General features: G+C 54.7%; 1 protein-coding gene across 3 annotated transcripts in view; it reads left to right on the top strand.

Annotated features, from left to right (window-relative positions):
• The window catches only part of ANKFY1 (ankyrin repeat and FYVE domain containing 1), an 84,640-nt gene that overhangs the window by 63,655 nt on the left and 4,252 nt on the right, over positions 1-16,733 (top strand). For all 3 annotated transcript variants that reach the window (XM_032432023.1, XM_032432024.1, XM_032432025.1), the window contains exons 12-24: positions 1,130-1,358; positions 2,278-2,376; positions 2,598-2,751; positions 3,349-3,517; positions 4,230-4,348; positions 4,946-5,102; positions 5,778-5,978; positions 7,459-7,635; positions 11,836-11,983; positions 12,440-12,530; positions 13,595-13,719; positions 15,095-15,241; positions 16,462-16,552. In XM_032432023.1, coding sequence (XP_032287914.1) covers positions 1,130-1,358; positions 2,278-2,376; positions 2,598-2,751; positions 3,349-3,517; positions 4,230-4,348; positions 4,946-5,102; positions 5,778-5,978; positions 7,459-7,635; positions 11,836-11,983; positions 12,440-12,530; positions 13,595-13,719; positions 15,095-15,241; positions 16,462-16,552 — 1,907 coding nt within the window. The remainder of the gene's footprint in view (positions 1-1,129; positions 1,359-2,277; positions 2,377-2,597; positions 2,752-3,348; positions 3,518-4,229; positions 4,349-4,945; positions 5,103-5,777; positions 5,979-7,458; positions 7,636-11,835; positions 11,984-12,439; positions 12,531-13,594; positions 13,720-15,094; positions 15,242-16,461; positions 16,553-16,733) is intronic.

Genomic DNA, 16,733 nt, shown 5'->3' with positions numbered 1-16,733 from the left:
GATGCTCGGTGAGGTCCTCTACACCACGACACAGGTCGATGGGGAAGGGGGTGTTGGCGGGGGGCCGGGGGGCTGAGTCCCGTGACACAAGGACACAGGACGCTCGGTGAGGCCCTCCACACCGCGACACAGGTCGATGGGGAAGGGCGCATTGGTGGGGGGGGGGGGGCTGAGTCCCGTGACACAAGGACACAGCAGTGGGAGGTCCACATACAGTACCTGAGCCTGTAAAACTGGGTGGTGGCAACAGAAACATGTTAGTTAGAAATACGGAGAATACAGAAACCCAGCTGAGAGTTAAAAGTGAAAATTTCTTTTTAGGGAAGAGGAAGTGTGTTTCACAAGGAGCCTTGTTGAGTCTTTGACTCTAGAGGGATGAGGTATAGCTTCCATAAGAATAAGGAGCAGGGCAGCGTGTTCGATTGGATTCCTTCCGCTTGGGTGGAAAGATGCGGTGTGTGTTTGTGTACCTGTCCTTCTGTGACTCTTCTGTCCGTGGAAGGACGCAGGAATCTGGTACCACGGTTTCTTGGGGGGGGATTTGGGTGTGGGCACAGGGCAGGGAGGAAACTTGTCACTATATGTTCTTGTGCCTCTTAAATAGTGAATCGAGTATGTGGAATACCAGGTTAAAATGTTTTTAATTTTAAAAAGTGGTGGAAGGAGGACTTGATCCGAGTTCAAGATGGGGCTGATGTGAGCCGGTCAGAGAGACCAGTGGGGGTGGGGGTGGGAGGGGCGCGGTGCCCCCCCTTAGCCCTGTCCCCACGGGGCTGCAGTTGAGGCTCTGCCAGTCTCCCTGGGGCTTCCTTCTGTGGCACGTCGAGGTTGTTTAGTAATAACTGTTGGAAGGGTGGTTAGGAAGGTTCTTGGACACGTAGAAGAGGAGGGGCCAGGGTGTTTGGAGGGCACTTGGGCAGACATTAAATAAATGGAGGCTGATCATACAGGGAAGGGAGGGACAGACCTGCAGGTGTGGACGCCTCATGGTCAGCTGGTGACAGGATAAACCAAGGGCTGCAACTGCCCCCAGGGACCCGCGATTCAACACACAGGCTGTCGTTAGCGCCCTGTGACGGGAAGTCCCCTCCTGAACGTGCTCTGAGGTGGGCCGTTTGCTTCTGTTCAGGGAGAAACACCGTTGCACACAGCCTGTCGGTATGGCCTGGCCAGCCTTACCGCAGAGCTCCTGCAGCAGGGTGCCAACCCGAACCTGCAGACGGACGGAGCCCCGCCTTTGCCGAAGGAGGCCGCGTCTGCGACCAGCTCCCTGGACAGCGTCTGTCTGCAGACACCACTGCACATGGCCATTGCCTATAATCATCCGGATGTGGTGTCTGTCATCCTGGAGCAGAAAGGTGGGTGGCTGGGAACTGCTCCTCACCTTGACCTTTGAACAGGAGTTCTGAGTCGTTAACAGTATAGTAGTTCTGAGCAGTTACAGAGTCGATGATCCTTCCATTGGGGAATTTTCTTGCCCCCAAATCCTTCCAGGTCAAACTAGGTAAGCATGTAGTCTGGCTCCTGACCACTGTTTCCCTGTATTAGGATGAGCCTGCCCACTCCACCTGTTAGGTTTTGGTTGTAGAACCGGTGATGACTACTCTCTCATGTTGGGTGTTTTCCCAAAGTTCTGCCTCAGTGTGAGCAGTTTCCGAGGACCCTGCAGCCCTAGGTGCTGCTCAAGCCGGCTGTTCTGTCACCTGCCTCAGCCTCCCCGGCAGGTGAACCATGGGAGGAGCGGGAAGGAAGACCAAGGGCAGCCCCTGCCGTGGGAGGCCCACTTCCCTCAGAAAGTCATCCTCGGGTTTTCCTCTTTCCTGTTCTGGAACTTGTTTTCCTCTTGCCCCATCCTTGTGAAGGTCAGCATGTTCAGCCTTGTGCTTGTGGAAGGAAGCGACATTTTAGGTAGAGTGCACCTTTCTCTGGGTCCTCACGGGAGTGGTAAGATGGTAGGAAAGCAGTACCAGGCCATGGTTTTGACTCTCGTAAGCAGTCAGGTAATCATTATGTGTTTCAATAGTGGGTTTGTTTTCCTTTTGTGAAGATTCATTATTTTAAGCTTTAAAAACTCTTCCGTTTTTCCCATAAGCTTTGCTCCAAAATACCAGGTTTCTGGGCTTCCACCCCCGACAAGATTTATGAACTCTCTTTGTGTAGAGGTGATTGTATTCTAGCCAGTCTGTTAGTTGGAAACTAGCTCTTATGCTCTTGAATACTTTAAGCGTGGTCCATGGGATGGTGAAATCAAGTGTTTGTTAACTTTAAAAATTTTAGCTAATGCTCTTCATGCCACCAACAACTTGCAAATCATTCCGGACTTCAGCCTCAAGGATTCCCGAGACCAGACGGTGCTGGGCCTGGCATTATGGACTGGTAAGGGGTGCCTGAGGCTCCTGGCGTCTGCAGACAGACCTGCCTCGGAATGGTGGGGGAGAGGGGAGGGAGGGAGGCATGGAGGGGCTGCGCTCATCACTGGGTTTGGGTTAAGCCTGTAATACCCTGTGGAACCTGCCGGCTCTGAGAAGGTGAGAGGGGGTGTGTGTTGCAGTAAGATGTTGAGCCCGTGGGGCAGTCAGGGCCTGTTTGTGTCCCAGGCATGCACACGATCGCAGCCCAGCTCCTGGGCTCCGGGGCCTGCATCAACGACGCCATGTCGGACGGGCAGACCTTGCTGCACACGGCCATGCAGCGGCAGGACAGCAAGAGCGCGCTCTTCCTCCTGGAGCACCAGGCAGACATAAACGTCCGGTAGGCCGGAGCAGCACTCTCCGCCACAGTACCAGCTCCCGTTTCACTGAGGCTTGCGGGGTGGTGGAGGGGAACCCTTCAGGAGCAGGCCACGCTACCGCCCAGAGCTCGTTGGAAGAACAGTCCAGAAGCCATTGTTGAGAGAGGGATTTCATGCATAACGAAGAACGTTCCAACAAATGAGCTGTCAGAAAGCCTCGGGGGAGAAATACAGACTTAAGTTTCTATTATTTCTGTATTTTCGGAGGAATTTATCTCCAGTGTCAGGTGACTCTGACTGACTGAGGTGAAAGACGTGTTTTGTCAAGTAGGCAGCCGTGATGGCATTTTATTGAGATGCTCTTGGAAGCAGCTGGATGCCCAAGAGGTGTCACCGTGCTGGGGTGTTGGTCCCCTACCTTCTGGGTGCACTAGGATGGCACAGCTATATTTTTTAAAAAGGCAGAAGGGACAGATGCTCTTGACAGGTTAAATTGCTCTGAAAGAATATTGATCAATGTGAGTCATGTGGGTTCTGGCCTCTGGGATGTCCAGAGGGCGCGCATTATCGTTTGGCTCCAGCTACAAACGTTGGTTTTGGTGTGCGTGTCCTCGCAGGACTCAGGACGGGGAGACAGCCCTTCAGCTGGCCATCAGAAACCAGCTTCCACTCGTAGTAGACGCCATATGCACCCGGGGAGCGGATATGTCCGTGCCGGATGAGAAGGGGAACCCCCCACTGTGGCTCGCCTTGGCAAATAGCCTGGAGGACATCGCCTCTACCCTGGTGAGATGAGCGGAGCTTCTGCCTCTGGTTACACATGGGGGTGTTTCGTGTCCAACTAATTCAGTGCCTGCCTAGCAGGGAGCAGGAGATCTGCCAAGCAGCCAATTGGGTCAAGGATGAGTGATGGAAAGTCCTGTTAAAGAAACTTGCAGTTCAGCGTAACCTTGGCCAACACTTTCTTGTAGACTGTCTTTACCAAAACTACCAAGAAGCCAGAGAGCTGAGGTGCCTCCTTGGGAGTCCTTGGATGTGGGCTGCCCTCACTCTTACCGTAGTGATAAGTCCCCAGATCTCTGGTTTGTCTCCCTTACTCAGAAGACAGGCCCAGGAAGTCCTCATTCAGGTTTCTGAAATGTGACAGTAGTGCATTTTCCAGCTGGGGGTCTCACCCAGTTGTACTGAGATTACCTGTGAGTTCCGGGTATGTCGCTGAGGCCAGGGGAGTGTGTGTGTTTTCTCTCCCTCCTGGGACACAGCTCCTGAGGGCGATGATAAACTTGTCTTTCTGTCTTTCTTATATTTCCCAAACCCGTCCCACAGGACCTGGCACAAAGCACATTTTAATCTGCGTTTGTACAGATTAAAAGAATTAGCAGTTAATTTCAACTGTATCTCACTTGAAAGAAATGAATCTAGTGGTGTACATAGAGCTCAGTGATAAAATGTTTGACTTTGCTGGGCAGTGTTTGGGAGTAACCTGTGTTTTCTGCAGGTCAGACATGGTTGTGATGCCACGTGCTGGGGCCCGGGGCCCAGTGGGTGCCTGCAGACGCTCCTGCACAGGGCCATTGATGGAAACAATGAGTCGACCGCCTGCTTCCTCATTCGCAGGTCTGAGAACCCCAGGTGTCTCCTCGTGTCTTATTCAGCTGTAGTCTTGGCGTGCTTGGCTGGTCTGGTGTCCCCAGTTAAGGCACTTGACCCACCTCTGAGGAGAAGGGCTTGGGTGCCCACATCACAGAGTCTAGAAGCTGAGCCAGCTTCCTGCTCTGGAGGCCATAGAGGCTCCCAGAGTCCAGTCAGACCAGTTCACACCATGCAGCCAGGAGGCTGGGGTGGAGGAAACCAGATGGCCCCTATGGGACACCTCCCCCCCCCCCCCCCCCCCACCGAAGGTGCATGAGTCCACAGCACACTTGGAGTGCAGCGTGCCTGGGAGGAACTTTTAGAGCAGTGGTATGCAGATTATAAGTGCATACAGATCCCTTGGGGAACTTTGAAGAGTTCTGGTGCCCAGGCTGCCCTAAGACCAAAGAAGAATTGATGAGAGTGGGACCCAGACGTCAGTATTTGTGACCAAGACAGTAGTCCTGGCAGCAGCAGCTTTTTCGTTGGATGAGGCTGCTACTGTGCATTTATCAGCAGGCCTCTGGCTGGGTTGGAAGCCTGGCTCTTGAAGCCTTCCTTTCATTTCCCTGTTGCTTTCAGTGGCTGCGACGTGAACAGTCCTAGGCAGCCCGGCCCTAATGGAGAAGGGGAGGAGGAGGCCAGAGATGGGCAGACCCCCTTGCATTTGGCAGCTTCCTGGGGGCTGGAAGAGACGGTCCAGTGTCTTCTGGAATTCGGTGCCAATGTAAACACACAGGTATGGAGAATTTCTCTTTCCAGGGAGATGGATGCTGGCTGCAGAATTAGGGAAATCTCTTAACTGCCAGGGGCCTTGCAGACTCTCGGTCTTGGGCCTCGGCTTGGCTGTGAGTGGGGCTAAGGGACAGGCGGATGGGTGACTTCCTCTGGGTCATACAGCCTGCCTAGTAAGTGTAAGGCTTTCAGGTGAAGACTCTCCCACTTTGTGCCTCTGTCCTTTCTACAGTGGGAGGAACATTTCTCCAGCTTCTCTTTGCTTCTTACCTCCGTTGGTTATACCTTTCCATTGAGAGAGTTTGTCCTGGTCTCAAGCTGAGTACTGTGTTGAGAATGTTCCGGTAGCTCCGTGGGGCACCCCTGAGTTATGTTCCTTGGTGCTCTTCGGTGTCCTAGCCTGTGAGGACTGATGTAGGCTGCAGGGTGGGGAGTGGTCTCAGAGGTGAGGGTGACCGTACGTCTTCTAAACCAATTACGCTTGTGTCCCTGGGTCACCGGAGCGTGGGGGTGATGGCGGTGGCTTCTGGTCTCCTCTGGGCTTGGCCTCTTTAAAAGCTGATTTCAAACACAGGGGGGCAATATTGGTTCTCAGAACCAAATTTGATTTGATCCCCTTCCTATTTTTCCTGAGTTTCTCTTTTCATCTGGACACTGAAATTGTGCTTTGTCCCTGTAGGATGCAGAAGGAAGAGCACCTGTCCACGTGGCCATCAGCAACCAGCACAGCGTCATCATTCAGTTGCTGATCTCCCACCCCGATATCCACTTGAGTGTCCGCGACAGACAGGGGCTGACCCCTTTTGCCTGCGCCATGACTTACAAGAATAACCGGGCAGCTGAGGCCATCCTCAAGCGAGAGTCTGGGGCTGCCGAGCAGGTGAGGGACCCGCCCCCAACATTCTGCACAGGGCCCGAGCTCGGGGGAACCCGTTACGTGGAGACTAAACAGATGGCCTCAGCCAAACAGGTCTCCTAGCCATAAAGACATTTGTGTTGAAATTACTCTCCCCTCTCTTGAAGTCTGGCCATTCCAACGGACTGTCAGTGCCAGGTGAGACTTGGCTGCCCGTGTCAGCCACGCAGTGGTGCCACACACACAGGGAGGTTGGAGGTGGCCAGGCCCCAGGAGAGGAATTCTGTGGCATGCCCAAGTGGTGTCATCATGTGCTCTTGCTTGGTCTCATTGCCTTGGTAATGAAGGTCTTCAGGAGATGTGAATGGAACAGGAGGAGCTTCTGGTGAGATGTTGGGGCAGCTCTCCGGGGAGAAAGTTTCTGAGGAGTTGTCACTGCCCAGTGTAGCAGCCTCAGGCTTTCCTTCTCTGTGGTTCTTCCGCAGCTGCTCAGTGCGGCTGGTGAAGTGCTGCCCTGCGGTGCGGACTGGGCGGGAAGTGCCAGCCGCGGCTGGTCCGAGGCGGGGCTGGGGTCCCATCCGGCCCGTAGAGCACTGCCAGGACCCGTGAGAGGCCGCTGATGACAGTGATGTGGAAACTTGGCAGCTGAACAAAATGAAATGCTGGCACGGGGAAGACCGCCGCTTGGGCGCTCAGGCTACCCCACGCCCCTTTCTTGAGCGTGTGCGTGTGACCGAGTTGTGTGGGTGCTTGCCTCAGCCCTGTGTAGGTGCTGCCGCGTGCTGGGAATGGGCAGCCGCTCAGGTGTCCTCACATACGAGTGGAACAGGCACAGTGGATCAGAGTCCTTTGTCGAAACACCGCCTCGGACAGCGGCACGTGCTGTGCGTGTGTGTGTGCGTGTGCACGCGTGTGCCCCGCGAGTGTGGCATGTTGCTGCCCCCTCACTTCTCCCGAGCGCTCACGCTGACACGATGGCTCTAGTAACTGCAGTTTCTCTGTGGTCTGGTTCGAGTGAGCTCGTCTGCTGCGTGTGAGCAGAGCAGCGTCCGCAGCGCGCTGGACGCTCCCTCCGCCGTGTGTGTTGGTGTCCTGTAGCTCGATAAAGGAAGAAACTTGTGGAACTGCTCAGGGTCAGGCTGGTGTTGCAGCTGCGGTGTGAGGGTGCCGGTGCTTGTCCCCGAGCTAGAGCAGGGGACTCCGCGACTAGTCTTCGCCTTTACCTTTTTCCCCGAGCACCCCTTCCTTTTCCTGTCCTGCAGGGTGTCTCTTGCTCAGCTTTCCAAATCAGCTTCTGCTGCTGGAGGGTGCCAGGGCCACGCACATGTGGTCAGGTGCACACGTGCAGAGAGGGTCTGTTGCGGGGGCACGTGCAGTGTTGGTTCTTGGGAGGGAGCCTCCTGGACCCGAGGGGTTGGTGACACCATCACCCCTGGCCCGTGCTCAAGGAGGCGCTCTTGCAAGGGGAACCCACTAATGTTTGGGCTCCCACTTGTTGCCTTAGGTGGATAACAAGGGCCGGAATTTTCTGCACGTGGCAGTTCAGAACTCTGATATTGAGAGCGTCCTGTTCCTGATCAGCGTCCAGGCTAATGTGAATTCCAGAGTCCAGGATGCCTCCAAGCTGACCCCTTTGCACCTCGCTGTCCAAGCAGGCTCAGAGATTATTGTCCGCAACTTGGTAAGTGTCGCTGAGACATTGCGTGTGACTGTGGACCCCGGGTCGTGCCGCATGCAGAAGCTCTCATCACAGGTGTTTTGCCAGGTTTTCTGAAAGGCCGGCATGAATTGGGGTGCTAAGCCAGTGCTTGGGAAAGCAGGTATGTCTGTAGGCAGAGTGTCCTGAGAGCCCAGCGGGCAGCGACCGCAGCGGGTGCCGGGGGAGGCCTTGAGGGAAAGCAGGATTCGGGGGCTGAGGCAGGCCCGGCCGTGAGGGAAGGGAGGCCCACGTCTGCGCCCGGCACCGGGCATGCGGCAGGTCCCTCAGGCCGCTCCCACGTGTGTGCACTTGCGTGCTCTCTTTTTAATTAGTCTTTTTTTTTTTAATTGAGCTATAATCAACATAGAACATTATATTAGTTTCTGGTGTACGTCACAGGGGTTCAGTATTTGTATATAGTGCAAAGTGATCACCACAATAAGTGTAGTTAACATCTGTCACACAGAGTCACAAAAATTTTTTTCTTGTGATGAGGACTTTGAAGATTTACTCTTAGCAACTTTCATATATGCAGTATGGTATTAACTGTGGTTCTCATGCTGTACGTTATAGCCCCAGGGCTTATGTATTTTATTTATTTATTTTTCTTCTTAAGATTTTATTTATTTATTTGAGAGAGAGCGAGAGCACAAGCAGGGGGAGCGGCAGGCAGAGGGAGAGGGAGAAGTAGGCTCCCCGCTGAGCAGGGAGCCCAGTGCGGGACTTAAGCCCAGAACCCCAGGACCATGACCTGAGCTGAAGACAGATGCTTCACTGACTGAGCCACCCAGACGCCCAGGACTTAGTATTTCGTAACTGAAAGTTTGTACCTTTTGACCCCCTTCACCCATTTCAACACCCTCACCCCATCTCTGGAAATCACTAATCTGTTCTCTGTATCTATGAGTTTGGGTTTTTTGTCTGTTTTTTTAGATTCTGCATATAAGTGGGATCATATTGTATTTGTCTTTCTGTGACTTACTTCACGTAGCCTAAGGCCCTCAGGTTCCATCCATTTTGTTATAAATGGCAGGATTTCATTCTCTTTGATGGCTGAGTCATATTCCATTGTGTATTTACACCACATTGTTATCCACTCATCAGTCGATGGACGCTTGGGCTGCTTCCATGTCTTGGCTTTACTTGTAAATAATGCTGCAGTGAACAGGGGGGTGCAGATAGCTTTTCAGAATAGTGTTTTTCCAGCAACACAGGACGTGCACAGCTCTGGGGGTGGCCTGGGGGTGGGTGGGCTGTGGGAGGGGGCGGGGCTGCAGGCCCAGCCCTCAGTGACGGGCCGCCTGTGCGTCTGTGAGGGCCCTAGCTGTGCGGTGTGAGGTGGGCGCACCTGTGAGGAGAAGGCGGGGTCCCAGACTCGGGAGGCGGCTCCCTCTCCTTTCTGTGGAGAACTCTCAAGGAGGCCAGAAGCAGGTCTAGATTATCAAAGTTAACGTGGTTGTTAAGGTGGATAAATACCCAGTAGTGAAATTACTGGATCATAGGGTAGTTCTATTTCTAATATTTTGAGGAACCTCCATACTGTTCCAGAGGGGCTGCACCAGCTTGCATTCCCACCAACGGTGCACGAGGTTCCCCTTTCTCCGCATCCTCCCAACACCTGCTGTTCCCTGGGCTGTCGATTTTAGCCATTCTGACTAGTGTGAGGTGGTATCTCACCGTGGTTTTGATTTGCATTTCCCTGATGATGAGTGCATCTTTTTGTGTGTCTGTTGGCCATCTGGATGTCTTCTTTGGAGAAACGTCTGTCAGGTCCTTCTGCCTGTTTTTAAATCGTTTTATTTATTTGCTATTGAGTTGTAATGAGTTCTGTATGTATTTTGGATGTTAGCCCCTTACCATATATATGATTTGCAAATATTTTCATTCAGTAGGTCATGCCTTTTCATTTTGTTGATGATTTTGCTGTGCAGAAGCTTTTTAGTTTCTGGCCTGACTTGTTTATTTTTGCTTTTGGAGTCAGATCCAAAAATCACCGCCAAGACTGATGTCAAGGAGCTTACCACCTCTTAATTCTCAAAACCACCCAGAGAGGTGTAGGAAAATTTTTACATTTTACAAAGGAGAAAATGTAAGCTGAGAAAGAACTTTTCCCCCAAGATTATGAGGTAGTCAGTAGTGTGCCTGGGATTTTAGCCATTTCTGTTCGACTGCAAAGCCTGCCTTTTCCAGTGTGACATAATGCCATGCAGGCCAGGGAACGGTCTGAGCAAGGGTGTGGAGACTAGAAAGTGCATGGGGGTGCTTTCACTAGAAAGGTTTGGTTGACATTTGGGGAGAGTGTAGGAGATGTGGTTGGAGGGGCAGGTAGGGACCAGATTGTAGGGTGTGACACTGCAGACCAAGAACTGTGAGCAGCCTTTATCCTTTTGGTGAGGAGAAGCCAAGCAAGTGTTTGAGCTGAGAGCACATCCAGGGCGAAGGCTTCATGTCACCTGGCCGGCTGCTGTCCCATCAGCCCCAGTACATGCTGCACAACTAGCCAGTGGGGCACTCGACTGGTGCTTGGTGCCCTACCTTCTTTTATTTTTTTTCCTTTTTTAAATTAGTAAGCTCTGTGCCCAGTGTGGGGCTTGAGCTCACAGCCCCGAAATCAAGAGTCAGGTGCTCTACCGACTAGAGCCAGCTGGGCGCCCCTATCCCATTTTTGTTTTTGAAAAAGACTTCTTCGAAAACCTTTATGACTTGTTATGTGTTAGAGCTGAGAGAGCATTTACCTCTGTGGTGGGGTGTGAGGGCGGTTTCCATGAGCTGGGTTGGAGAATGGTTGGCGGGGGGTCAGACTGGGTGTGGGGACCAGCCACGGGGGCAGAGGTGGGCCTCAGAGTAGCAGGCAGTCAGGCCATGTGTCCATCCGTCTGAGAGCCTCGACAGGTTAGAGGGTCATGGCCCCTTCAAGGTCGCGGTGCTGCCTCCCTGACCTCACAGGTGGTGGGAGTCCCTGGAAACAGCTGATCAAACTGTGGCCATGCCGCTTCATGTTGGAGCCTGTTCGCCTCGGAAGAGTGCCTTTGCCCAGACCTACCCCCCTCTCCCCAGTTAACCAACCTGAGGTTAGCTGTGAACCCCAGTACATGCATGCAGCACTCGTGGCCACGGATGCCCCTCTCTGTCCTCCTGGACCTGTACGTGCTCTCACTGGGCGCCCAGAGGTCTGGGGAGGCTGGGACTGGGAAGGCAGGGTCCGAACCAGAGCCGCTCAGCAGGGCCTTGGTCTCCCAGAGGCAGTGTCCGCACACGCAGAGGCCAGGGTGGCCTCAGGCCGCGGGGGAGGCACCGTGGGCTCTGGCCGCAGACTGGAACCCTGTCAGAAAATATTGTCAAAAGGTCCTTCCTGCTTTTGATTCTGTAATTCTTTGGGTTAATTTCTTAGTTTTAAAAAGTAATATAGGAGGGGCACCTGGCTGGCTCATTCATTGGTGCGTGGGACTCTTGATCTCGAGGTCGTGAGTTTAAGCCCCATGTTTGGTGTGGAGATTACTTAAAAATAAAATCTTAATAGCAACAAAAAATAATATAAACATAGTATATGCTTAGTGGGGAAAAACGTAAAGCATGTAAGGATAATGAAGCAGGTCATGTCTCCCTTTTATCCCCGACTCCTTGGAGTTTGGTATATGTGCTTTTACATACCTTCAGAGTGTGTGTGCGTGCGTGCATCTCTCTCTCTCTCTCTGCTGACGGGATCATACTGTCCTACTGTCTTCGCACTGGCCTTTTTTTTTACTTACTCTATCACAGACATCCTTGCATGTTTAACTATAAATCTTTATCATCTTAATGGCTACCTATTATATTGTTCAGACATCCTGTAATTTTCATAACTCAACCCTTCTTGTGATCTCATTTTGTTACTGTAAGCAGTGGACACCCTTACGCAGTATGGTGAATGTCACTGTCATCCTGCGTAGTTTATCCAGAAGGCTTAGATGTAGAGTTTCTGTGTCCTAAGGAATGGCTTCTTCACATACTGATAATTGCCGCTTTCCGCTTGGGACGGGTTTGGCTGGCTTATGTCTCCCCAGGAGCGTGTGCGAGGCCCCTGTGCTCCCAGTGGTGCCAGCCAGGCGGATGTGCGTCTGGAGACGGGCAGGCTTGGCCCCCTGTGAGTGGGGCCTTCGCTGGTTGTGGTGGAGAGGCTGCTCGTGTAATCAGCTTCCACAGCTTCTTGCAGGAGCCAAAGTGAATGAGTTAACGAAGCATCGCCAGACTGCCCTCCATCTCGCCGCCCAGCAGGACCTGCCCACCATCTGCTCCGTCCTCCTGGAGAACGCAGTGGACTTCGCTGCTCTGGATGAGAATGGAAATAATGGTAGTCGCCAGTCATCCCCCTGTGCCCCATGCTGAGTGCCCTCAGTAGTGCCCCCAGTCTGGAGGTGGAGGTGTGCCACACCCTGACCCTCCCCCCCCCCCCCGGGGGGGCTGGTTACAGCAGCAGAGCTGTAGCAGGGAGGGCTCTGGGCTGGGCGTCTGCCCTCCCACGGACCATTCCTGGGCAGCTTTCCGTCTGCTCGGTAACCCTAGAGCCCTAAAGCGGTTTGCGGTAAAACCATGAAGTCTCAGCTCTGGGTGACTGTGGAAGCAGAAAGCACAGTCTTACGAGGCTGTATGCACAGCTCCGTCCTGGGGGGTGGTGAAGACTGGAAGGGATGGCTGTGTGAGTAGACGGGCTGCTCCAGCCTCGTCCTGTTCCAGGGGAGGTTTGTGAGCAGTCCATATTTCCTGTGTGGGCTCCTGGGCTTGTACAGTAAGAGGGTTTACTCTCCAGCTCTTCATCTTGCTGTCATGCACGGGCGGCTCAACAACATCCGGGTCCTCCTGACCGAGTGCACCGTGGACGCTGAAGCCTTTAATCTACGGTGAGTAAGTGTGGTCTGGAGCAGAGGCCTGGGCTCCACGTCTCCTGGCCTGCCCCTCACAGCTGCGGTCACTGTGCCTTGCAGGGGTCCCCGGTCCACGCTGTAGAACTAACTGGCCACAAGAAACAACAAATGTTGGAGAGGTTGTGGAGAAAGGGGAACCCTCTTACACTGTTGGTGGGAATGCCAGTTGGTACAGCCACTTTGGAAAACTGTGGAGGTGCCTCAGAAAATTAAGAATAGAGCTACCCTATGACCCAGCAACTGCACTACTTGGTATTTACCCCAAAGACACAGATGTAGTAAAAAGAAGGGCCATATGCACCCCAGTGTTCATAGCAGCAATGTCCACAATAGCCAAACTGTGGAAAGAGCCGAGATGCCCTTCAACAGATGAATGGATAAAGAAGATGTGGTCCATATATACAATGGAATATTACTCAGCCATCAGAAAGGATGAATACCCAACTTTTATATCCACGTGGATGGGACTGGAGGAGATTATGCTAAGTGAAATAAGTCAAGCAGAGAAAGTCAATTATCATATGGTTTCACTTATTTGTGGAACATAAGGAATAGCATGGAGGACATTAGGAGAAGGAAGGGAAAAATGAAGGGAGGGAAATTGGAGGGAGGGATGAACCGTGAGAGACTATGGACTCTGAGAAACAATCTGAGGGTTTTAGAGGGGAGGGGGGTGGGGGGATGAGTCAGCCCGGTGATGGGTATTAAGGAGGGCACATACTGCATGGAGCACTGGGTGTTACACGAAAACAATGGATCGTGGATCACTACATCAAAAAGCAATGATGTACTGTATGGTGACTAACGTAACATAATAAAATTAAAAAAAAAAAAAAAAAAGGAAGTAACTGGCCACTAGGGCACTTGACCAATTTTGGTACCGCAGAATGTTTCTTTTTGAAAAATAGTTTGTGGAAAAACTTCTGTGACCTAACTAGGTGTCCTTAGATTTATCCGGCATCACAGAGTGCAGGTTACATCTTCTGTGCGTGGGGACTGTGGCTGACCTGTGACCCAGCTCTTCCCACTTGCTTCGTCAGAGGCCAGTCACCACTGCACATCCTGGGGCAGTATGGCAGAGAGAACGCGGCAACCATCTTCGAGCTGTTCCTGGAGTGCATGCCTGAGTACCCTCTGGATAAACCGGACGCGGAAGGAAACACAGGTACGTCAGCCTGCGAGGATGTCCCGTCTCGCTGGGCTCCCGCTTCCCGGAAGGACAAGAGCCCGGGCGCACATGCCACCCTCGAAGGGCGCTCCGCCTGGCGCGTTGGGCGGGGTTCTCGGAGCATCTGTTGCCGGTGCTGCCGCGGCGCTCCACAGTGTCTCATTTGGGACACACACACGTCGGAAGCGTCTAGAGCTCCCAGGCCATATACTCCTGTCCGCACGCCTGCCCGTCTGTGTTTTCGGTCCTCCTCTCCCCTTTGTCCCTGCACACGCCTCAGAAGGAGGGAATGCTGCAGTGTGTGTTGATGGGCTTTGAAAACGTGGCCAGTTACACACACAGCTGCTCGGCTGCCCACGGTCACGGCGTTAATTCGTGTAGCTGTCACCACGTTTGTGATGGACTCTTGCATTTATATTCTTGTCAGCAGTGCAGGTAGCGTGTCCTCATTTTTCAAGTAGGGAAACAGGTGAAACCCACATCTCTTTGTTCCCAGTCCGGGGCTCCGGAGCCTTGTGCTGCTGCCATGTTCCCGTGCGTTCTCCCTCCCGCCAAACAGAGCTGCCTCGGCCTTTGGCAGCGGTGTAGTCTCCCAGGAGCGTCCTGAACCTTAGACGGCACCAAGTATTCTGTCTTCGTTCTTGGTCTCACCCCATGAATGTGTTGTGATGAGCCTGAGCCCGAGGCAGTCGGCCGCGGGAGTGAGCTGCGGGCCCAGCACCTGCTGCCACGCAGGCCGCTGTCCAGGAGCCGGAAACGGGCAGGCAGGCGCTTCTCCTCAGGCTTCCAGTACACAGGCCTGGGTCCTGGTGCCTGGCTCTGCCCTGTTCTGGGTGGTGACACTGGGTAATTTTGTATCTTCTCTGTGCCTCTTTCTCATGTGAAATAACCCCTGTCCGACTGCACCGTTCAGAGAATGAAGTGAAAGGATTTAAATGCAGGGTGCCGGGGAGGGAAGCGAGGGGCCAGCAGCAGGCCTGGCCGGAGCCTGGGCACCCACGGGGCCGGTGCCTGCACACAAGAGGCCTCCCTGGGGTGGAAAGACTTCTGGAGTATGAGCCCGTGCCGATGTTTCTCTCCATGTGTACACACGTCACAGGTCTTTAGATGTATTTATGTCGTGTAACGAGAGAGCTTTGAACCCCTGTGCTCGTGCCAGTGTTCTCTTCAGCGTGTGGCCCCGCTCACTTCTCTTGGAGCAGAGCGCTCAGTGGCCCCGGGCTTGTGGCCCTCAACTGGGCAGAGCTGCATCTCCCGTGGACGTCTCCCCAGAGTGTGCGTGGGGACTTTGCCGACACACGCGGTCAGGGCCTGTCCTGTCCTCAGCCGGGCCTGGGTGGGAAGGAGCCCTGCCTGTGGTTTTGTTTTCCAGTGCTGCTCTTAGCATACATGAAAGGGAATGCCAACTTGTGCCGCGCCGTCGTCCGCTCTGGGGCTCGCCTTGGGGTCAACAATAACCAGGGAGTCAACATCTTCAACTACCAGGTTGCCACCAAGCAGCTTCTGTTTAGACTGTTAGGTGAGTGGCTCCTTCCTGCCCCTCCAGGGCAGACACAGTCACGGCGTGGGTCGTTCAGATGTCCTGGTGACCTCGGAACCCCAGAACGCACCCGCGGTTTTCCTGGCCCCGTATAGGACTTTCCGTGAGGGCTGTGGTGGGAGAGGGGCTGTGAGCAGTCTCCAGAGCACTCTGGGGTCCCGTCCGTCCCCCGCCCCCCAATCCCACCAGCGATCCATAAACTCACAAATGCGTCTGTTCGTGAGGGCAGGTCACCCTTGCTCGGCCCCCGGCAGCTTCTCTACACATCCTTCATCCTTCCACCGATGCAGGCTCTGCGTCCTTCAGGACAGCCTTCTGCCTCTGCCCCACCGACCCCTCCTCTGTTCCTTCTGTAGCGAGGAGCGTGCACTCTGGGTGGTCTTGTATTTGCCAGTGTCGTCGCGTCCCTGCCGAGGTGGCGCCGGCACGGCGTTACTAGCCCAGGGTCTGGGCAGAGGCACGCGCTCCCAGGCTCCTAGCAGCTCCGTGATGTTGGCGTGGGTGACTTGCCTGTGTCCCCGCGTGCTCCGCAGCAGAGCGCTGTTTGCCGTGTACATGGGCCGCCTTCTCAGAGCTCGGAACGGGAGCCGCCACGGGGGCCGGTGTGGAAGGTGCTGGCAGTGACCGATCACGTGCTGCCCCCTCCCTGTGAGCTCAGGCGGCGAGCGCGGGCAGAGCACTTCCGCGTGGCGGAGGGCTGGCGTGGTTCTGCTACCCGTGCTGATCGTTCCCAGCCCGGGGGCTCTGCAGCTCACACCAGGCCCTCACCCGCTCCGGCTCCGCCGCTCCTGCCCCTCCTGCCGGTGCCCACGCCACAGACCGGCCCCTCCGTCACCTTTGCTGCTCGCTCTCGGCCCAGCCCCGTGCAGCCACCTGCTCCTCCCCCACGGGCCCGGGCCCCTTGCCGTGTGGCCCCTGTCGGTCTTCCCGGCCGCCGGTCTCTCCCAGTGTGCCTCCCGGTCTGGCCGCCCCTGACCCCCCGTGTCCCCCACAGACGCCGTGCTGTCACAGCGCCTCGAGCACCGCCCCTCTTGCCCCAGCCCTCCTGGCAAGTGCTGGGGCTCCAGAGCCTCCCCAGTACGCTTTCCCTGATGGCTCAGAGCACGTTGCTTTTGCGCCCACGTGTCACTGCGATGGCCCCCAGGCCACCTGGCACGGTCACTCTGATGGGGACGGGTTCTCTCCGCCTGTCCTTGCAGACATGCTGTCCAAGGAGCCTCCGTGGTGCGACGGGTCCACCTGTTACGAGTGTGCCGCCAAGTTTGGAGTCACGACTCGCAAACATCACTGGTAAGGCCCCGGGGTTGCTCGCCAGAGGGGCGACGGCACTTCTGCCCGTCACTGCTTCTGCCTTTCTCCGCGAGGAGCCGTGAACCCGCCAGGGCCCCGCGCGGAGCCTGAGCCGCTGGGGCGATGCCGCGGCAGGCGGTGTGCGGGGAGGGTGGGGGCCTCCCTGCTCCCGAGAGCCGAG

Source organism: Phoca vitulina, unplaced genomic scaffold (genome assembly GCF_004348235.1).
Source record: "Phoca vitulina isolate PV1807 unplaced genomic scaffold, GSC_HSeal_1.0 scaffold47, whole genome shotgun sequence".
In the NCBI taxonomy this organism is placed as follows: domain Eukaryota; kingdom Metazoa; phylum Chordata; class Mammalia; order Carnivora; family Phocidae; genus Phoca; species Phoca vitulina.
This window is presented reverse-complemented; position numbering and strand designations above follow the sequence as displayed.